Raw genomic sequence first — 22,805 nt, 5'->3', positions numbered from 1 at the left:
TTGGAGAGTATTAACAGTTGAGTTCATGTTGATGAGAGTCAGTCACAGAAGAGACTCCAGGACTGATGCTCGTTTGTTTCAGCTTCTCTTTTGTAAATCTTATTTAAGGTATTTTTACAGTTATACTTTGGCCTTAGTGTGATTTTTGTAGCAATGCAAGTGTCTAAATTTTATATCATCACTAAACGAGTATTTTCCATTCTCGTTTCACATGATTGTGTTTTTATAGCTTAACAGAATAAAGGTCAAGTTTGTTTTTATGTCAGTGTGTTCAGAGGTCTGTATGTTTAAGAGCCTAGGATATTTATTGCATCTGTCCCATAAATGATGTCATAAACTTTGGTGTCTCATTATTTGGAAAAAAGTTATTTTATTACTTTAATTTACTATATTATTATGTTTTTTGTGTATTTGCTTTACTCTTGTGATGTAATTGTAAATGATTTTCAGAACGCATGAATGTAACGCTCTTGTTTTCATGCAATATAAATAATTAGCATTAGCCCTTGAACTGGTTTGGTTTCTGCAGATGCCTCCTGAGCTGGTGTGTGTGTGTGTGTGTGTGTGTGTGTGTGTGTGTGTGTGTGTGTGTGTGTGTGTGTGCGTGCGTGCGTGCGCGCGCGTGCGTGCGTGCGTGTGTGTGTGTGTGTGTGTGTGTGTGTGTTGTTCTGCGTCATGGGTCAGACAGCAACAGGATACGCTTGCATTCATGCCTCAGTTCTCTCAGACAGAGCTGCCTGCTTGTGTGTGTAAGTGTATATTTGTGTGTCTGTCCAAGTGTCTCTCCTCTCTTCATTATTATACATTATTATAAAAGCACAGTTTTAATATAATCCTATTACAATAATATTGTAGAATTCAAATGGTGTATTGCTTCTGATTAAATTCAGATGAGCGCTAGATTCATCTCTGATCCATCTAAATCAGATCAATTTTTCCAGTTCACTCCATATGGAGCAATTCATTTTTTAAACCATAGATGCACACATCTTACATATTGTAAAACACTATTTCATGTTATATTAAAATCTAGTATAAAAAGTAATACAATTTGACACCACCCTTTTACAAGAATTTGCATATTTGATTCTCTCTGCTGCATTTGAAAAAGAAAAAAAAAATTAAGAAAATAATCTCCATCCATTTTCTGATGTTTTTAAAAAAACATTGAACCAATCAACTCTGGTACAAAAGTTAACCATTTTTAATTTTTTTGTTGTTGCAGAAAATAGAAGTTTATCAATAATAACTATATTTATTTATTTCAATTTAGACTGAATTTGGAACCATGTTAACTTATTACAGTGAAAGTATTTTCATTTTTATTATTTTTAATGCATGTTTATTGCTAGAAAATAAAATCACACAAATAACGTTTTTAAAATGCATTTACACAATGCTTAATTTTGATTACAGGTTACAAAATTGCAAATCTCATATAAAATTAATACTCATATTTTGTTTTACCCCTTGAAGTAGTTTATTATTTTTTAGTTTGAGGGTCCTATTTTGTACCCCGTACCCTGAAAGTACCTCTGATCTAACACAATATAGACTCTCTGTTTGCTGTCAAAAGCTCTTTCATGACAAAAATTACAATAGGGTTTTACTGGAACAAGCCAGCAGTCTATTGCGCACAGTGACTGTACTTTAGTGTACTACACTCCTTCCCTGCTCACTCTCAGCACATCAGCAGATACCCTGAAAGATGAATCAACCAATCACATCTGTGCACTTATGAGGTGGTACAATGGTCAAGGTCTTTATTTCAACTTCTTATCCAAACACTGCTTCACAAGGTTTCATAATGTAGTGCTTTTGATTAAATATCTGTGTGAGTGCGTTTTAAATCTCAATAACTCTAGTGTTCAGCAGATTTTAAGGCACTAGGAGTGTGTGTTGGTCTGGTAAAAGTCTTTTTCATTGACAGTTTCCCTTTGCTTCCCCCTGCTGGAGCAACACATTTATGTTCACTCAGTGCTTTGACACTGAGCCCGTGTCCCAATTCATACTATTCATCCTAAGTTATATGTGATTTTTAGTAATTTTCAATGTTATTTGGGGCAGATAGGTTGGTGGATAGTATGCACATTGGGACACAGAGATAGTCTGCATTTTGGAATGGCATGTATCATACTATTTATTAAAAGCAGTATGCTATATAAGACTAGACCTGTGAAAAGTAAAGCATCAAGTGTGTATGTGCTGCTCCTCCAGAAGTGTATATAATATGTGCATTTTCTTTAAATGCATGAATGGATGATATTTTACTTTAGCCTAAATGTGTAGTATAGCAAACCTCACTGTCCTGTATCCTACAATGCAATTTGCTATACTTTTTTTTCATGATTCATTTGACTGAACTTCTAAAAGTAAACTATTTTTTACACAAACGTAGACTTAAACTCCAAAATAACATTAATTAATTAATTAATTATTCACTCACTGGAATTAAAAACCTGATAACATGTATAGCATGCAACAGTCTAGCTACTGTCTGAAACATTCTGCATAGGCTACTGAATCACTGAATGACAGTATAAAAAAAAACAGTATACAGAATATACTATATAGTTCGTATACAGTGTATAATAGTATACTATCTGTGTTTGACAAATGTAACGGTTTGTCATCCCAGAATTCTGTTCCTTTAAACTTTGCACAAGATAAAAAACAAATTCATAAATAAACTGATGCAGTACAATGACTGTGTGTGTGTGTGTGTGTGAGAGAGAGAGAGAGAGAGAGAGAGAGTATAAACGGATCTAGTTCAGACTGGGAACCGCTCTCCTCTGTGGGTATTCTTCATGTGTATGTTTTTAATATCCTCGGGGCTGTTCATTTATGAATGCTTAGGATCGAAGAGAAACATCTGATCTCTCCATTTATCCTCATATTTCTCTCTCTTTCAAACAGGAACATGAACAAACAATTTAAACCCATATAAGACCATCAATAGGATATTACATTCTATCACAGTAACTTTTCGCGTGATATAGTAACTTACCTTAGTAATGGTGTATGCAGTAGCACAGACATTTTAATCCTGAACAGACACGACGGCATGCTACTTCATCGCTCATCTGTCTGTTCTCAATAAAAAATAAATAACAAAAAGAACATGCCATGTGGCTAATCAGGACATTTGATTAATATTCAGATATGTGCACAGGGATTTTAGACCAATGAGATTTCATAGTGGGCGGGGCTACATAAATTTGAGTCACGTGATTGATAAACGTTGACTTTTTCTGCGTCGGACCTTCGCCGTTGTAACGGTCGCGAATGATTTGGATAAAAACTCGGGAAAATAAGAAAAAATGTTTTCTTTTGTCGTATTTATCGCGTAGCATCTGATTAGGACATGATGAAGTGTTTGTTATTCATTCAGAAATACACAGTTCAAAGGTTTGAGGTCGGTAAGATTTCTAATGCTTGTGAAATTAATATTTTAGGCCCACCACAGCTGCATTTATTTGATAGAAAATAAACGAAAACAGAAATATTATTAATATGTAATATATGTTTTGTATTTTATTATATTTTAAAATGTCATTCCTGTGAGGCAATGCTGATGTTTCAGCAGTCATATTATATTTTCAATGTTCAAAACAGTGCTTACCTTACTTATGTTTGTGGAAACTGTGATACATTTTTTTCAGGATCCTTTGATGAATAGAATGAGTACAACATTTATTTGAAACAAATATTTTTAACATTATAGATGTATTTACTTTTGGTCAATTTAAAGCATCTTTGATGAGCAAATGTAGTAATTTGTTTCCGGGGGAAAAATAGTGACCGCAAACTTTTGAAAGACAGTGTGTATCTTTTTGGAGAAGCATTTTGTCCCCTCCCAGACAGTGTTTTGTTTTCATTCAGTGTTTCAGACAAACATGCTAAGAGGGAATGCTGCCATAGTTTGCAAAGCGCAGTTGAAAGCTCCCAGTGCTCCCAGATTCCTAAGAATTGCATTTTGTTGAAAGGCCATGTGGCCACTGGCCAAAAGAAAACTGCCCACGTTCACTGGTTGGCACTGAAAAACTGCTTATAGGCAGGATCGTCTGTGCTGTCCAATCAGAGGTCAGTCTGAAGTTGATTGACACATTCTAATTCTACTGGGTCAAAACATCAAAGGGATTCTTCATGTAACATCAAAAAGAAACTGTCCTAAATAGTGCACTTGATGTGGACTTACAGTCTCGTGGTCTTCACTTGCACGTGTCCATTATGTGTTCCAAAAAGTGTCCCATTTGTGAATTTTATGATTCACCGGCTCATGCTGTGCCTTTTTGTAGAGCCCTCACATGTATATTCCTTGTGTTTGTGTGTCAGTGTGTGAGCACGGCGATGAGCTCGTCGATCGGCGCCGTCTCTGAAGGCTCCAGCAGTCTGAACGTGTGGCTGAAGGTGATGAAATGTGTGAAGAGCGTGTTGAGGTGTGGGTGTAACTCCACGGCGATGGCGTCCTGGTAGTGAACGCTGAACAGGTGAGTCAGCGTGCGGAAGAGCATCACAAAGATCTTCTTTATCAGGAACATGAATCCAGAAGGGAATGCTGAACCTAAACACACAAATACAGTCACTTCTTTGTGTTCAGATCATTTTTAGCTCATTAGACTAAGTCAAATTCTGATGGAGAGAACCTCATACCGGTCTTGGTGGGGAACACACGCTCATCTGTGAGAATCTCTTGAATGTAGGACAAGGCGTAGTCGATGTAGATCGGAGCTGAACACTTCAGTTTCTTCCCCTGTTCGTCTGTCCATTCATACAAACTTAAAAGGCAAACAAAAAATTCTTATATATATATAATATTCTTATAATTTATATATAAATATATTAACATTTTTATTAAATACATGCATGTGTTTTTTATTCATATATACATAATACATGTACACAGTATACACACATATTATGTAAAACTTTTATTTTGGATGCAATTGATCGCAATTAATCGTTTGACAGCACTAGTGTTTACAGTACTATTTCTGCAGCTGATGATTATTAAATAACTATTGTGATTAACATGTAGAATCACTATATATATATATATATATATATATATATATATATGTATATATATATATACAGTACAGACCAAAAGTTTGGACACACCTTCTCATTCAAAGAGTTTTTTTTATTTTCATGACTATGAAAATTGTAGATTCACACTGAAGGCATCGAAACTATGAATTAACACATGTGGAATTATATATGGAATTATATACATAACATATATATATATATATATACACACACACACATACTGCTTCCTATTGCTTCACAAGGTTAATAATTATCTGTGTTATTACAATAATATCTAGTATATTTACTGTAATACTGTGCGGCATGAATATATCATTAAACTATTGCATTTTTGCACTATTCTTGGTGTTTTTGCTGTCACTGCTGTTGTTTGTTATGTGACAACAAAGCTACTTATGTAATGATGGTTTTGGGATGTTTTTTTTGCTGATTTTTTTTTAATGCTGATTATCTGCATTCATCTTTATCCATGCAAATCATATTAAAATAAACCAGCAATAACAACCACAACTACTACTAACTACTACATAAATATTACCTTCATTGATTCATACATTTTTTTATTGTAGTTTATTGTATTTTATTTAATCCTGTCTTTGTATTACAGTGTAGTTTTCATTAAAATACCATATTTACTACTGGAAATACGTTGTGATATTGTAATGTTAACTATAATAAACTTAGGCAATATTTGGTGAGGTGTACATATGCCCATTTTTTTTTTCTCCTGTATTCGAGCTATGAATTTAGGCTGTTTTATCTAGCTGTAATGAAGTGTGTTTGTTCTGCTCACATGTTTCTTGAGCTCTTGGCTGCTGGACACGTGGTCAATGAGCAACAATCAGACAGAGCGCTGAAGAAGAGGGTTGTGTGCTGGAAAAACGACACCGCTGGAAGAGATGGTAAGATGAGCTAACACACATTACACACACAGAGCTGAAAACCCCACAAACCTCAACTATATGATGCATAGTGCAAACAAAAATGGATTTTGTTTCAAACTCTTTTTTTCTTTGTAGTACTTACTATTTATTGTGTATTTTTGTTATTTGATGTTTCTTTTTATTGTAAGTGGGTGGTTCTAGGTCAAAATAAGTTAAGCTACAGACCAGCCTTTATTCAAATGTCTAGGTATGTGAGCCAAGCCCAACACATTCCCATCATACCTTTACGTGTTTCTGAACATTATACATATGTTGAGAAATATTTGACATGTTTCCGTCTCTAGTGTAACTGCTCACTCAGATGACACTTTTCAGTGTCATCATTTTTTAAACACTGGGTGTTTAACTGGCGTTATGTGCATTTTGACTCGTGTATGTGTGTGTTGCTTTTTATTTTTTATTTTTTTTACATATTCATAGGGTTGATAAAATTTAGTTTGTGTTTGAATACTCACTGTTTGTTGCTATCCACTCCTGCTGGTCGAGGCCGTGTGGCAGGGCAGAGAGGGTCAAAAGGTCGAGATCAGTGATCCGTCTGGACAGGAAGTGATCTTTCAGGTAAGGTTTGACCTCAGCAGACGGGACTAAATGTAGACTGTTGTTCTTTCTGTCAACACACACAGTCAACAGAATACTCGATGAGAATCCACATCAGAGAAATGCATTACATTTTGATAAAAGCTCTTTTTCTGTACATATATTTACACTAAACACTAATCACTTGTGCACAATATGACCAGGAATGGAGGGTCAAATAGAGTCATTTATGAATTTAGTAGATGCTTTTATCCAAAGTGACTTACAAAAAGGAAAAAAGCAATTCTTTAAGGAGCCAACAATATTTGTAATATACAATGCCAGGTTTATTTGACAGCTAGATTAAGAAGCAAGCCGGAGAAGAGTGGAAACGCATAAATAAATTAGAAAATAATTTGAAAGATGCAGATATACAGCTGCAGTATGTGCCTGACTGGCTTTGCGATGGGGAATGTGAAATTCTTTTGCAGTCTGCTAGTTAATTTTTGTTCAAATAGTTATGCTGTTGAGCAGATGGCAAACCGTTTGCAGACACACAGTGTGACGTTACACAAGGACACACAGGGATTTAGTTTGGTTTCGGGTCGTCATGTGTACACATGGGGCTGGTCAATTACTGTATGTGCTGAAGAAGGTTGTGTTTTCCGACAGCATTAGTGAGCAATCATCACGTTCATACTGGAAAGAGTGCTGCCTTCTACTGTAGACAGCGCTTGTAATTTTCATTTAAGCAAATGAGAAAAACCACACACACGCTGGCCTGACGGAGTGCACAGAGTGTGTGAAGGCAGAGAAAACAAATCTCTAAATTCAGCCTTGAAATAACTGATAGTGTGTGTTTGTGTGTGGTGGGAGGTTTGAGACGGTGGCCTTGACCTGACAGATTAAACCTGACAGGCTGTAAGGTGGAATATCTTCCATATGGTTGTCCAAAAACACCTGGATACTTATGCCACACTTATGCAATGTACACAAGTTATTGCATTTACGTCTATTGTGCACATAGTGGTTCAGCTTTTTTCTCATTACCTACTGATGTAAGCATCTCCTTTTTAAAACGGATGAGATTCTCATCACACCCTGTTGCAATATCGCATGATTTCATCTAAATCAGCCACTTTGATGAGAGGAAGAGAGCAAGATCCATCATCTGTGCTGAAATACTATGTTTACCATGCCTTTAATGGACACTTGAGGAGATGTAATGTTTTTTGTTTAGTATTTTTTTTTTAAGAAAAATAGATGCCAGTATTAAGTAAATATGGTCACTTTTAATATATAGAATATTTGTAATATATATATTTTATATATATATATATATATATATATATATATATATATATATATACACAGTATATATATATATATACACACACACATTAAAAATCGGAAAACAACAAACTATATATTTTTTCATATATTTGTTGTTTTCCAATTTTTTAATGCACATTTTAAGGCTGTAGTCATAAATAATAAATAAATTGTGTAACGTAATGTTTGTTTAATAGGAAACTCAAAAAACAAACAAATTGAATAGTTAGTTAGTATTATAGTTGGTATTTGATGTGTGGTTAGATTCTATTAGATAAAGGTCAGGTTAGACACAGCAGTTTAAAATATTAACAAGTAAAAGAGTCATGTATTTCTAATTTAGAAGTGACTGACCTACAAAAGTATCTACAAGTACAACGGTATTTATAATGCACATATCATGTTTTTTTTGTGTATATAATACCATGGTATGCGAGTACCATGAACTGTTCTATTACGTTTTAAAATACATATGCCTATTTCATGTTTAATGCTTATGTGAAAGATAAAGTGTCAGTTTTTAGAAAACATTTTCTAATCAATGACCATCAAAATGACCATTTGCACTCATGCCCGGGTGTGCGTTATGTAAATAGACAGGCTGCGCCAGATGTGTTTACCCATAAACCCTTGTGCAGAGGGTCCATGTTTTCACACACAAACACACATGGACTTGGAAGTTTTCTTTGACTTTCAGTCTTTTCCCAACATGAAGCCCAACTGAAACTACTGACATGCTCACACACATTCTCTCTCTCTGAAGATATGCTGCCGCTTATCTCTTCAGCAGACGTTTGTCTGATGTATGCATTCCTTATTTGACTGCCTATCTAGTGTGTGTAGGTGCAGTATATACTCACACTTTGAACAGGCTGACATTGGTGTAGTTTGCCTTCAGAGCGCTGACATCCTCTTCTTCAGAGCTGCTGTTACTCTGACACCCCCCCATATTCAGAATGCTTCTACCCATTAAAGGTCCTCAGAAACACACAAGCCTCATTCAGACTCAAACGCAGAGCATGTCGTTTTCATCTACATGATGTCCAGTCCTGGTCTACATCCAGACTGTTGCTCCGTCCAGCATTCTGTCTGGTTTCTTGCTGGTAAATGTTTTTGTGTTCTCTCCGCTGTTCTTTGTGCGTCCTACACTTCAGGCTGAGTCTCCTTATCTCCAGTGAAGCAGACGGACAGGTTCCACCAGTAGTGAAAAATATTTACTCTCTTACACACTCAAAGTCACGCCCACTTCCCCAAGCTGCCCTACCTTTTCCCTGAGACACCGCCCTCTTGTGCCTCCAGAGGAACTTTCACTTTCAGTGCACTTCACACAGGATTGGTGTCATTCCTAGGCATGGAATTTTCCGTGAAGTTTTGTTCATTCCTTTGGTTTCATGGTCATGATGACATAAGGCAAATCATCAGGTATGGTGTACCCAAACCTGCATTTGGACATTTTAAATTACATTTAAACATCTATGAATTGTATTGCAATAGGTATAAAGTTAAGTTCTCATATGATTAAAATTTGTTAACATGAACTAACAATAAACAATACTTTCAAATAATTTATTAATATAGGTTAATTTCAAAATGCAATTGCTTGGTTTTTTTTTTTAAATCAATGCTGTAATATATATGTATAGCACCCAGGTAAGACGTTGTCTGTGGTTCTGGAGTGGCTTAACAAGAGGAGTACAACAACTGTAGCCAAATTCCTTGACACGTCTGTATGCCTTGACCCCAGCCTCAGTGCATTCCTTGTGAAGTTCACTCATATTCTTGAATCGATGTTGCTTGACAATCCTCATAAGGCTGCGGTTCTCTTGGTTGGCTGTGCATCTTTTTCTTCCACACTTTTTCCTTCCACTCAACTTTCTGTTAACATGCTTGGATACAGCACTCTGTGAACAGCAAGCTTTTTTGGTAAATAATGTTTGTGGTTTACCCTCCTTGTGAAGGGTGTTTATGATTGTCTTCTGGACAACTGTCAGATCAGCAGTCTTCTCCATGATTGTGTAGCCTAGTGAACCAAACTGAGAGACCATATTGATGGCTCAGGAAACCTTTGCAGGTGTTTTGAGTTGATTAATATTGAATTGGTGGGTTTTTGTTAAATGTGAGCCAAAATCATCAGAATGAAAAGAACCAAAGACTTAAACTACCCCAGTCTGTGTGCATTGAATTTATTTAATACACGAGTTTCACAATTTGAGGAATATTTTTTAACAACATTCTAATTTATTGAGATGCACCTGTATATATATTGCTCATATTGTGAATGTTAGCGAATGCATTAACAAATGAGACCATATTATACAGTGTTACCAACGTATCTTAATTTTGCATTGTTAATCCGGCACTGAATGGCTAAACATTCTGCAACAATTTACAGAATAATTTACCCAATTATATTGTAATTTTGACACTTAAAAAAATAAATGTAGACTGGATTCATCATCTGCAATCCCAATTTGTGGAAAGTGCGTTCTAGCCAGATGAACTATACATTGTAAAATTACCTTTAACCAATGTTTTAGTACTAACTAGTTAATTATTGTGCATATACATAGCTTTAGTTTATTAATTTGGAACACATTTGAAACACAAACACATTTGAAATATTTATTTGTTTGATATCTGATTTTAAAGCCTAACTCTGACAACAGATAACAGGTACAGTATTGCATTTCACAAAAAAAAAAAAAAGATAAAAAAAAAACCCACCAGCATCAGTATACATTAAAAAGGCATTTGACTATGACAACAGACCTGTGTTCCAGTTTCACACCATGGACAGATGCTCAAGGCAGAATATAACAAAATACTGTACCAGTTCATAACGTACAGTATGCGTTTGTGTTTATGGGTACATGAATACATACAAGATCTGAAAAGAAAGTTGTGATGCATTATTTTTTTCAGCTATAAAATCTTTATGGTGGTGTGGTGGAAGTAGATATGAAACTAACTGAAAGAATGTGGAAATTAGAATCACAAATTGTGACATTATAGTAGCACAATTCTTACATCACAGTTTTGATAAAAACTCGGTTCCCTTCTCATTCATGTTCTGCTAACGCATCGGAGCAAATGACAAAAATCATTAAAACCAGAAAAACTTGCTAAACCCGTTTACGGTATCTGACAGGTCAACTAAACATCTAGACATCGGGGGAAATGCCTTTTACACAGAAAAAGTGGTTAATACAGACCTGTATGTACGCGGAAGACAAGATAAAGAGGGTTTAGTGTGTTACCTTGTATTTCTAGTAAATACCACAACTAAGTGGTAGAATAACAACAAATATGAAGGAAGTAACGATGAGCAATGAGAAAGAATTCAGTGTGAGAATAGAACTCTGTCATCCATAACGGGAGAAAGACGGAAAATATTTGGCAAAAATAATATAAGAAAATAAAAATAAACATACAAATATGAATTACATTCAAGCACAGAGCCTAGTACCGATCAGTCAACATTTCTCTCTGGTCTCGCTCACAAACACACTCGCACATGGAAACGTCTGCAATTTTAACTACACAACGAATGACTTGTAAACTCAAAAATGCACATAGACCAAACTCCGACCGAGGAATCTCGTTATCGGACCGCCACTAACATCCCATTGCATTTGGTATCAAAATCAAGTTTTTAAAAGTGCAAAAACAAACTGAAAACACACCGAGCCTCTTCAACATTCACACACACACACACGCGCTCTCACAAACCGTTTGTGTGCACATTTCAAAGCTACATTACTAAAACAAAACAAAAACCCAAGAAATTATTCATAATATTATTGCTATCACTCTAGATTCAAATGGACACTGCAGTGTTCTAGTGTTTCGCTAGTAATTAGTCATAAAAAATATAATATTAAGTGTACATATCGTAAAGAATACACATCGACAATTATTACTAAGACCTGAACGTGATGTAGGAAGATGTGATTAAAGATATATGTGCACGTGTTAAACACTGACGTGTCATTCTCTGATATTTCAAGGCATGCGCGCGCCCTCGGTTCTTCTTTTGCACAGACTCGCTCTGGCACGCAACGTTCACCTGAGTTCGTTCTGATACCAACCACTGACACAAGAAGAATCAAACAGCCTTACAGAAACAGGTTACAAGGGATAGTTCACTCAAAAACCTAAACACTGTCATCATTTACTCACCCCCAACATGCTGTTTTCCTTCATGGAACATAAAAGGAGACGTTGGTCTTCTGATAACTATGTGTGTGAGGCAAACAAATTTAAATTGTCATTTGTTGAAGATGAACAAATTAACTATAAAACACAATGCAGGTTTAAAGCTAATAATATTTTTTTTTTCTGGTGTTTTGACCAATCAGAATTCAGCAAGTCTAAATAAATGCAAATGAGATTTAAATGCTATGATGGAAGGAACTTTTTCACACACAGTTTCACAATATTTAGGTCCGTTTTTTTGTTATTATGACTAATTACAAGGTTCTATTTAGTCTTTTTTGAAACTTGACAGTATGAATTACCATCCGCTTACATTCTGTGAAAAAGAGCAGCATGAACATTCTATTAAATATCTTCTTTTGTGTTCTTTAGAAGAAAGTCCTTCATGTTTGGAACAACATGAGTACATTTTTATTTTTAGGTGAACTTCCCCTTTTATATTGAAGCTTGTTTTCTACCCCCCCCCCCCCCGCCCCACATCTTGGAATTTTTTATCTTAACATTTTTCCTCACAATTCTGAGTTAAAAAAAATATGCAATTACGTTAATTTTTTTTTAGTCTGTGGTGGAAACAAGCTTCCATACTTTAACAGCCTACAACAAAACAGAAATATTAAGACCTGCTCCCATTTATCTTTGCTCATATATGTGTGTTTTGTGGATGACGGTTGAAGCTGGAAACATAAATGCTGTGGAAACATGAGTGCAAACATATCAGTACCAAAATCAAATCAGTACCAGGCCCAAGGGCTACAGCAAACAGAGATATCGATCAAGACAGACACACACACACACACACACAGACTTGTTCTCTTGCCTGTTCTAAGTGGAAAATACTGGTTCAGAAACATAAAATTAACACTATAAATCACACCTGTAGATGAACCAAGCATATTTACGCATACATGAGAATTCCCCTGTGGATGTGCATTATATTCTAGTTCCACAACACACACACACACACACACACAGACTGTAGTGGGGCCCCTCTCACAGGGTTCAAAGGTCAGTGTTCCCAACAAGTGAAGATGTTTTCATTAGGGAAGACAGAGATCAACTATAGTACCACTTATGCTCAAACCAAAAAACCCACATAACTCTACGGCAGACCGATGGAAACAGCAAATTCCAGAGGGAGAGGAAACTTGTTTGAAAACAGGAAGCCACGGCCTTTAACATTTGATGGGTGGAGTAACAGCTGTCAGGGTGATGGAGCTGAGCGGCGGGTGAAACGCTGTTACATTGGGCAGTTACTACTGGAGTCACCTCTGCAGAACGAGACAGAGCCATAATTAGACACTTTAACTACATGTCCAGTAGTTTCCAATGGAAAAACACTTACTTCTGCTCCTTAGGTGACTGAGGACCAGTGATGCTTCCTGTTGCTCTGGGATTCGATTCACTGAAAAACAATGGAAGGAACACCACTGTGCTTTCTGAGATGTCTCGAGTCAATATGCAAACTGTCTGCAAATAATCTAATCATGCTTAGATGTAATGCAGTAATGTGTATTAGTGTGTTTTACCTGATGAAGACTGCCTTCTCATTCTTTGCATCTACACTGAGTTTAACATTGTCCTTGGCATTGGCTGTGGGGACGCTCTCTGTGATGATGTTGGTTCGGTCCTCCTCTTCCTCACTGTCTGACCCACTGGAGCTGCTGTCAGACGCCACCAGCGGAGCCTTCCTCGCCCCACACACACTCCACACACACGCTGACGAGCCTTTGACTTGCACAAGACACATGAGCTGATGTTAAGATACCATTTCAAGAGCATTTAGAAAAAATTACAAATAAAAATAGACCCAATAAAAATATTACTATTAATAATAGTAGTTCAATATATACAAGGTAAATACAAATAACCACAATAATAATAATAATTATTACTAATTATACTACTACAATTAATTAATATCACCAAAGCATCTAGCATAGAAAACTAATATTCTTATGGCTAACAGCCTTCAGAGGGAGAAATTTATTGTATTTTATAAATGTATTAAATTTAAACATTATATATTTGATTAATTATAATAATAATCATGATAAAATAATGATAATAATAATGATTAAAATTATTACTTCTACTAAAATGAATAATAATAATGCAAAACATTTACAGGCATTTTGTATTCTTGCATGAGTAACTATTCTTAAGACTACAAGCACTTAGATGGGAAAATTAATCAAACTGAACCTACATAATTACATCAACTACATAAAATTACATTATTTTATTAGTAGTAGTTGAACTGGTAGTAGTATTAATACTAATAACAATATTTAAATATGAATAATTATAACGCTACAATTCAAATAAAAAAACAAATTATTACATATCATAAATAATGCATTACTACTACTACTAAAAAATATGTCATTTTCAATGTAATAAATTAATTAATGTACATTTTTAAGTACATTTAGAACAAAAGTATTATATTTATCTAGCAATAAATATAAATATTATTATTATTAACACCACTAAACTTTTAAAATCATCTTACATATAAATGTTCATATGGCTAATAACATTTAGAGAGAGAAAATTATTATATGTATATATGTATATATATATATATATATATATATATATATACACACATATATATAATTATTTTCTCTCTCTAAATGATTTTAAAAGTTTAGTGGTGTTAATAATAATAATAATAATATTTATTTATTATTATTCATATATGTTCATATGTATATATATATATATATATATATTTATTTTTTGTTGCAAAAATGAAATGATGCTTACAAAAGTTTGGTAACACATTACATAGTTAAACCAGGATGTTTATTTGTTGTGCATTTGTATAAAGATTAAAAAAAAATATATATATATATATATATATATATATATATATATACACACACACACACACACACACACACACACACACACACACACACACACACACATATGTGTGTGCTCTAGTTTTTGTGACATATCAGGACACAACTCTGTATAATGACATGGGTATGACACAGGTATTACAAGGAGAGGGTGACTTATGAGGACATAACCCATGTACCCATTTTTCAAAACGCTTATAAATCATACAGAATGAGTTTTTTTGAGAAAGTAAAAATGCACAGTTTCCTGTGAGGGTTAGGGTTAGGTGTAGGGCCACAGAATATACAGTTTGTACAGTATAAAAAACATTACGCCTATGGGATGTCCCCACTTTTCACAAAAACAAACATGTGTGTGTGTGTATATATATACTGTGTATATATGTATATAAGCAAGTAAGCTACTTACTTTCTTCATTTTGGCTCATTTTGTTTGGGTTTTCTGAGTCCACAGGTGAACTACATCTGGGTCCTGCATCTGAACTGCAGAACATGAGAACATTTAGCACAGTGTCTACATGACATGAATACACAATATCAAGTCAAGCACAGTCTCTCCCTCACCAGCAGAAGGGCTGGAAGTCTGTGAAAGTGGCCCATCCCTTCTCCTCTGTCTCACTGAGCTGGGCGGTAGTGCTCCCCCACACACTGGAGCCCGTATCGATCGCGATACTCGTGAAATCCCGACAGCTGAAGTCGTCTTCAAAACTCGCGATCCATCCAGGACCTGATGGGTGATAATCATCTTTCCAGTCAGTTATTATATTGGATCAGCTGTCTAAATCTAGACCGTGTGAGCTGTGAACCTACTTTGCGGATCGCTGGACTGCTTGTCCATTTCCTGGTTCTTGGTATTTTCTTGAGTTTGTTTGGTCTCTGGAAACCACTCCATGTCAGGTGACCCCAGACGTCTGCGAGAGCCACCATCTGGCTCGCTCTTCTGAGCGTTTGTCACCAGCCCAAACCTAACGAAGACGAACAGCAGTCAGAGCAATGGCTGTTTCGCGTGTCAATGTGTGTGTGTGTGTGTGTGTGTGCTTCACGAACCTGCTTCTGGATTTCCCTTTGGTTACATAGTTGATTTCTTTATCCTCCCAAATATCTTCCTCCTCCTCCGCATCATCAAATGGCCGGATTCGCTCTTTTGTGCGAGTCTCAAAGACGGCAGAGCTTGCCTGCGAGATGAGAAAAAACAGGAAGGGTTAGCGAGAGTGAGAAAGGAAGCTAAAAGAGTATATGTAAATAAAAAGGAAACAAACACAAAAACATGGGAAGGATGATATATAGAACAAATAACAAAGAACTGGCATTAGGTAATACTCACTCCCTCACCCACCAGGTTAAATTTGATCTCTGTGATTCGATCGAATGTGGTGCTGCATGAAAAACAGACATAAAAACGTAAATCAAATTTAAACCTGTATCAATAAACATAATTATTCAATCTAATTGCTGGACATCATGTAACTGCAAGTTTGTATGAAGCACCAAATGTAAACCTTTTTTTCTAATTATGGTAAATTTACTGTATGTAAACAATAATTTAAAGTGCCCGTATTATTTACATTTAGTCATTTAGCAGACGCTTTTATCGTCACGCCAAGGAGGGGTTTGAAAAAATTAATCATTGAGCGAATCGTTTGGGAGTCATTGAGCAAGTAAGGTAAAAATAAATACATATTATAAGACGATGAAAGTGTTTTTTGACCTTGCATGCATGTCAACCTGTTGCTGAGGACCAAAATATGAACCTTTCATTACCCATAATAGGGGCACTTTCAGAAAAATATTTTTATACAGTTATATTGTACATCTACATGAATTTTATATTCTTACATATTTGAATAATTAACAATCATTTATTTAACTACTGATTAATTTAATAATTAAACCTCTAAATGGAAAATTTTGTACAGGGAATCACCTGATTCTGCCGTCATGGTCTCCGAATTCATCGTCATTCAGTCCAAACTGATCAACAAAGTTGGCCGACATTTGCTGGATCTGATAATCTGAGAACACCTGTGTTAAGAGAAAGATGCTTATTAAAGGCGATTTGCAGATGTAAATATACTCCCTACGATTGTCTTTGTGAGAAATCTCACCAGGTCTGCGGTGTTCCTCTTGTTAGTTTCTGTTAGCGTTTCATTCACAAACTGCTCCCAGCGTGCTTTATAGTCCTCTGGTAGCTCTGTCATACACAAACATACCAAATATTTGAAGAAAAAAAATGTGTATAAGAATATAATATGTAAATCACACACAAATCCACCCAAAAACACTTAAGTGTGTGAGTCAGCTACCTTTTATTAGCTGTGCGATTTGGGTTTGTTCCTGTTCTCTCTCTGCATTCTGCACCACTGTGTTGGCAATCCTGGTCAGATGACCCATATAGCCTTTTCTCATGCCTCCAGCTTCCCTATAACACACACACACACACACGGACAGATGCTTATATTACTATACATGTAATATGATATACAAATACTCAACCAGCATACTGACATATTGACACGGCTCACGTGTATTTAAATTTGTCCTTACTGCGTTTTGTCATTTTCCTCCCAAGCATCCAAAATCCTCTGAACCAGCCTGCAGTCCTTCAGCAGCTGTACACACACACACACACAATCATATCACAATGACATACACTGATTTCACAAGAAGCATTTTCATTTTTGACTATTAATGCCATAGGCAGAACAAGTGAAATAACTTGTGTAGAAGTGAAACTCCAAGCAAATGTAAATGTGAAAGAAATGTAAGTGAGGGTCATACTTACATGATTTATCATGTCACAGCATGTGAACATGTCAGATTTGTCTGAGTTTTGTGTGTCTTGTGTTTCCAGCTGAATCTGATCTGGACTGTCGTGTGTTTTCCCGTTCGGGGTCGTCTGGTTAAGGATGGCAGAGACACAATGCTCTACTTGGATGTGTAGGAAGTTATTCCAGGAGAATTTGAAAAACAAATCCTTTAGAGAGAAATTGAGAAAGAGTAAGAAAGTGCATTTAAGACAGAAGACAGAAGTCTTTTATGTTCACCAGGGCTGTTTGTTTGACTAAAAATACAGTAATGTTTTTAAAATAAAAAATGCTGAAATACTTTTCTGTAACATTCTAAAATGTAATTTATTCCTGTGATCAAATCTGTATTTTCAGCATCATTACTCCAGTCTTCAGAGTCACATGATCCTTCAAAAATCATTCTAATATGCTGATTCGATGCTCTAGAAACATTATTATTAATGTTGAAATCAGTTGTGCGGTTTAATTTGTGAGAAAAACACGATTTATATCACTGGCCAACAATTTTGCTTTGCCTGATGAATACAAAATTCAAAAGAACAACATTTATTTGAAATAGAAATCATTCGTAACTTTTGTCATTAATATCTTTTTTTGTCACTTTTGATTAATTTAAAAAACATGATAGGACCTAAGAAAGAAAACATTTGATTTATCTGTTGACTAGACTAAGAATGACTAATACCAGCAGAAGGTTGATCATGTTCAGCTGGCAGAGCTCCAGGTGGATTCTGGGAGCTCTGGTGTACAGAAGCGCAGCCATCAGTCTGGATGCATGCAGTCGCGTATTGCCAAACGGCTCCTCCAGAACGCCCATCGTGGTCAACATCACACATTTCTGAGCACACAGAGTCGAAACATCCTCAATAAGACATCTTTTAGTGATTTCGTTTTGTTTAAGACTTGTGATAAATCGGCAGGAACAGACCAACCTTGGGTGGGTTTAACAGAAGGTGGTGGAAGTTCTTTAGATGTGGCTGGATGCCCATTAAAATGCTGTTGTTTACAGTGTAAGACTTTTCCAATCCCTGAGAGCACGGGTCAATCACCTGCTCAACACTGTTACGCGCAAGCACACACGCTTTAATAACAGTGAATGTGAGTTGAAATATGTCTTGTGTTTGTATTACTCACCCCGGTCTACGAGTTTCCAACAGTGCGAGTAAAACTTGAGTTCCATTGACAATGCACATTTCACTCTTTTCCCCTTCAAACATGTTCTTCAGTAGGGCCTCAACATTCTGCTGTCTGAAACACACATGCATAGCAGAGAGTTAGATTTCCATCACTTGCTCACCAATGGATGCTCTGCAGTGAATGGGTGCCGTCAGAATGAGAGTCCAAACAGGTGATGAAAACATCACAATAATCCACAAGTAATCCACTCCACTCCAGTCCATCAGTTAACATTTTGGAAAGTGAAAAGCTGTGTAAGTAAGAAACAAATCCATCATTAAGATGTTTTTAACATAAAACCATCTCTTTCCTCTATCCATAATATGTTTTTTTTCAGTAAAAAGTCTGTCTCATCTGAATCAGGAGAAAAATATGCACAAAATAAGAACAACAATAACAGTCCAAAACATGCCTAAAAAATATGTTGGTAAATTTTGACTAGTCGTGTGGATTACTGTGATGTTTTTATCAGCTGTTTGGACTCTCATTCTGACGGCACCCATTCACTGCAGAGCATCCAGTGGTGAGCAAACGATGTAATGCTACATTTTTCCAATTCCGTTGCAATGAAGAAACAAACTCATGTACATCTCAGAAGACCTGAGGGTGAGCACAGTTTCAGATCATTTTCATTTTTGGGTGAAAGGTTCCTAACTCTTCCTAGATAAAGTCCACTATGCTGCTGATTCTGACAGACAACCACCCACTTAGACATCAAGACACCGTCTAGTTGACATGAAACGTGACCAAGCACAGTTTGCAGTGAAATAGACGACACGCACACACACACACACACACACTCACAGCTCTAGTGTTGTGAGCAGAGGGTCGGTTTCTGGCATCTCTTGCAGCAGACTGGCCTGATCTCTGCTCAGACGGATGATGTCACACAGCGTCTGAGATGCGTTTGACTGCATCTGTGAACACATTTATAGATCTTAATTCATATTTATTTATATATATATATTTGAAAAATGGAATTAAATACATTTGTTGCATGAGGACTGTTTGCAGTACCAAGAAGATCAAGAACCTAGCATCAATGCTTCACTCGGGGTATTAAAGCTTGTTGTGAAGATGTACTGACCTCACCGTCGCTGTGAGGGTGTATCAGCTCAATGAGTCTCTGGATCAGCCTCTCCTCATTCAGCCACTGACAACAGAGCACACACAGACGCAAGCATTTCTTTAGTTTTGAGAAACCCAGGGGCTGATTTTTACTCAATACAAAGATTTAAAATCGTTCTTTTTTTTCATTAAGGTTATCTTAAAACGGTCTTGGAAACTTTTCACCATGCATTCATCTATCCAATGACTTCTGAGTACAGATTTTATAGTTTCCCCCACCCCACACTTTAAATATAAATTCAGCATAAATATATTTAAAATAGGAGTTATTCTATTAATTAACTACGATGAGTTAAACAAGTACCATTAAAAGTTTAAAGAAAAATTTTTTTTTTTAATAAATGCTGTTCTTTTGAACTTTGTACTCATGAAGGAATCATGAAAAAATAAAGTGTATCACGTTTTACACAAAAATATGAAGCAGCACAACTGTTTTGTACTGTTTTGCACAACATTGATAACAAGAAATGTTTCTATGCTGTTAAACTCATTATATATTCCGAGCTGAAAGAGTTAATAACTTGTAAGTGTTAATATTTTTTTGTTTTTTAGAGCCAAAGTGTCCACTATGTAATGAATCATCAGTTCATGTGCACTCACAGTTAGCACTTCCTGTCTGAGACATACGAGCTCCACGCAGCTAATGAGACGCAGCACCAGATCCATCATGGCCGACGTGTCCAAGTGTTTCAACACCTGCCCTATGAAATCCTCCTTGTTCTTTAGGAAACCAAGTACCTGATAAATAACGTAATGGAGCAAATGCTGAATGAAAATTTGCAGAAAACAGATTTTCAAATGAGAAAAGAAAAAGAGACGTGTTTGTGCACCTGCTCTGTCTTGCGGGTGATGAGGTTGCCAAAGGCCTTAGTGAAGAAGGAGGCCAGTAGAGGATTGAGCGCTGACTTCTGCTCTAGGAAACTATAGAGTATGTTCATCAGAGCCTCATCTCCACCAACTTTATCATTGATGAGGGACACATCGCATGTCAACAACTCACATGCTACATTAGCATACCTGCATGAGAGACAGAAAGAACAATATGTGACAAGTGGACGATTGATATATCGCAAATAAATTCAGTATAAAATGCAAATTTAAAGGCAGAACATGAAGGAATGCATCTACATTTATCTTATATTTACTCAAAAAGTGCATTAGCCATTGACAAGGTTGTCTGTGAATTTGTGAATTGACAAAATAGGGTTAACAGTGCAATAATCGGTCAAGCCAATAATCTCAATGTGGCCAAAAATCATTGTTTGATGGTCAAATTATGACTGTTTAATAAGACTGTCTAATGACTCCCAGAGGGCCAAATCAGTATTGTTATCATTAAATAACACTATTATTAATTGTTCATTAATTGGAATAACGCTGAAATAAAACAAAAATACAACTGAAAAACTTGCACTAAAACTTTAAAATATAAGTTTAAGTACAACTAAACACTATAAATGAAATAAAGCAAAAAAAGAAATATAAAAACAAAACTAAAACTAATAAAAAGGAAAAACCTAAATTACAATTAAAACTTAAATTAAACAGAAACTGAAAACATAATAATAATAGCTAAATATTATTATTTTTTTGCATGTAAATAATACCAAAATAAGACTGGACCAAATATTGATTAAATATTCAGACTAGCTAATAAGTTTGAAATGAACATAAATCAATCAATCAATAAATATTTCAACACATTTATTATATTAAAATTGCTAAACATCAGCTGATTAATTAGACTAGATCAATTTAAAATGGCCAAATATTTGTTCAAGTAATCAGCCTGCTACACAATTTATAATTGGCTAAATATCCGCTATTTAATCGGCCTGTCCAATAATCTCAAACTGGCCAAATATCTGCCTAATTCATTGGACTGAACAATACTTTTGTTCCCTCACAGGGACAGTTTCAAATCATTTGATTTTAGAGCTGCTCAGAAAGTGTTGATGACCCAGACCGTCTCTTCACTCACTTGTAGCGCAGTTTCTCCTCCCGGTCAGCAGGGGGCTCGTGTGTGATGAGGTTGAGGAGCTCCAGCATGCTGCTGTCCCGAGTGAGGAAGAGGAGGAGGCGCTGGTTCTGGGCCTTGCACTCCTGCAGCACATCTTCTTCATCCAGCAGCTCCTGTAGGGTCACGTCCTCCTTCTCCAAGAGCTTCTCAATCTGAGAGGAGCTGTGCAGGTCGAACTTCCAGAACATGACTGCAGCTTACAGAGAGAGAGAGAGAGAGAGAGAGCCTGAGACAGACAGAAAGAGAGAGAGAGAGAGAGAGAGAGAGAGAGAGAGAGAGAGAGAGAGAGAGAGAGAGAGAGTTACTCAAAGCAAGCTGATGTTTCACAGGGTTTGCCGGTCACCACTTGTTCACTACACTCTCGGTTAGTCAAAAAAATCGATGTAGAAAATGCATAATGCACCAGAAGGGATCAATGCATCAATAATGCAATTTATACAGTATAAATAAAACATATTCAAAACAGCACATACAGCAACCATTAAACATTAGCGAGTCAGCTGTAATTAAACTCTTGAGAATCAATTACATCAGTCAATTAGCTGATCTAAATTAATTTGCCTTCAGGTGTAACTGTCCCTGGACTTCAAACCAAATATTGATGGTGTATAATTATGTGTATAATGCAAAATCTGATCACCAGACTATAACAATACTGCTGGTATACTGCATCATGAACAAAATATCTAAGGCCTAATATTAACTAATTTGATCAGAAAGAGTTAAAAACATCAATTAAAAACTTTCA

The 22,805-nt window shown here is 35.9% G+C and overlaps 2 protein-coding genes and 1 long non-coding RNA gene across 3 annotated transcripts; 1 reads left to right on the top strand and 2 right to left on the bottom strand.

Moving 5' to 3' along the window:
* The first annotated feature begins 3,017 nt into the window (after positions 1 to 3,017).
* LOC132101718 (uncharacterized) lies at positions 3,018 to 5,956 on the top strand. The gene is made up of 3 exons (XR_009423204.1): positions 3,018 to 3,415; positions 4,336 to 4,490; positions 5,828 to 5,956. It is a non-coding gene; the product is annotated as an uncharacterized LOC132101718 (long non-coding RNA).
* On the bottom strand, positions 3,645 to 9,034 carry LOC132101717 (MOB kinase activator 2). The gene is made up of 5 exons (XM_059506868.1): positions 8,705 to 9,034; positions 6,452 to 6,603; positions 5,846 to 5,942; positions 4,654 to 4,778; positions 3,645 to 4,564 (listed from the first exon to the last, which is right to left on the bottom strand). Exons 1-5 carry the CDS (start codon positions 8,812 to 8,814, stop codon positions 4,332 to 4,334), a joined length of 717 nt encoding a protein of 238 aa, XP_059362851.1. The 5' UTR covers positions 8,815 to 9,034; the 3' UTR covers positions 3,645 to 4,331.
* A 3,555-nt stretch (positions 9,035 to 12,589) lies between these two features.
* Positions 12,590 to 22,302, bottom strand: ppp6r2b (protein phosphatase 6, regulatory subunit 2b). The gene is made up of 21 exons (XM_059506866.1): positions 22,019 to 22,302; positions 20,868 to 21,054; positions 20,638 to 20,775; positions 19,997 to 20,062; positions 19,714 to 19,826; positions 18,868 to 18,981; positions 18,666 to 18,792; positions 18,419 to 18,571; positions 17,709 to 17,900; positions 17,471 to 17,535; positions 17,230 to 17,345; positions 17,032 to 17,117; positions 16,851 to 16,948; positions 16,251 to 16,302; positions 15,974 to 16,101; positions 15,737 to 15,891; positions 15,491 to 15,653; positions 15,336 to 15,409; positions 13,586 to 13,790; positions 13,402 to 13,461; positions 12,590 to 13,327 (listed from the first exon to the last, which is right to left on the bottom strand). The coding sequence occupies exons 1-21, from the start codon at positions 22,243 to 22,245 to the stop codon at positions 13,297 to 13,299; spliced, it is 2,550 nt and encodes an 849-aa protein (XP_059362849.1). The 5' UTR covers positions 22,246 to 22,302; the 3' UTR covers positions 12,590 to 13,296.
* Between the last annotated feature and the right edge of the window lie 503 nt (positions 22,303 to 22,805).

This window comes from Carassius carassius, chromosome 23 (assembly GCF_963082965.1).
Source record: "Carassius carassius chromosome 23, fCarCar2.1, whole genome shotgun sequence".
NCBI classification, from domain to species: Eukaryota; Metazoa; Chordata; class Actinopteri; order Cypriniformes; family Cyprinidae; genus Carassius; species Carassius carassius.
This window is presented reverse-complemented; position numbering and strand designations above follow the sequence as displayed.

Excerpts from the sequence above, each read along its gene's own strand:
- LOC132101717 (XM_059506868.1), bottom strand. The coding sequence starts at position 8,814 with ATGGGTAGAAGCATTCTGAATATGGGGGGGTGTCAGAGTAACAGCAGC. Across the intron at positions 6,604-8,704 it reads AATGTCAGCCTGTTCAAAGT|AAAGAACAACAGTCTACATT; the intron begins GTGAGTATATAC and ends GTGTGTTGACAG. Across the intron at positions 4,779-5,845 it reads GCCAAGAGCTCAAGAAACAT|TTTGTATGAATGGACAGACG; the intron begins GTGAGCAGAACA and ends TTGCCTTTTAAG.
- ppp6r2b (XM_059506866.1), bottom strand. The coding sequence starts at position 22,245 with ATGTTCTGGAAGTTCGACCTGCACAGCTCCTCTCAGATTGAGAAGCTC. Across the intron at positions 18,572-18,665 it reads TTCTGTTAAACCCACCCAAG|AAATGTGTGATGTTGACCAC; the intron begins GTTGGTCTGTTC and ends CTGTGTGCTCAG. Across the intron at positions 17,901-18,418 it reads ACATGATCAACCTTCTGCTG|GATTTGTTTTTCAAATTCTC; the intron begins GTATTAGTCATT and ends TTCTCTCTAAAG.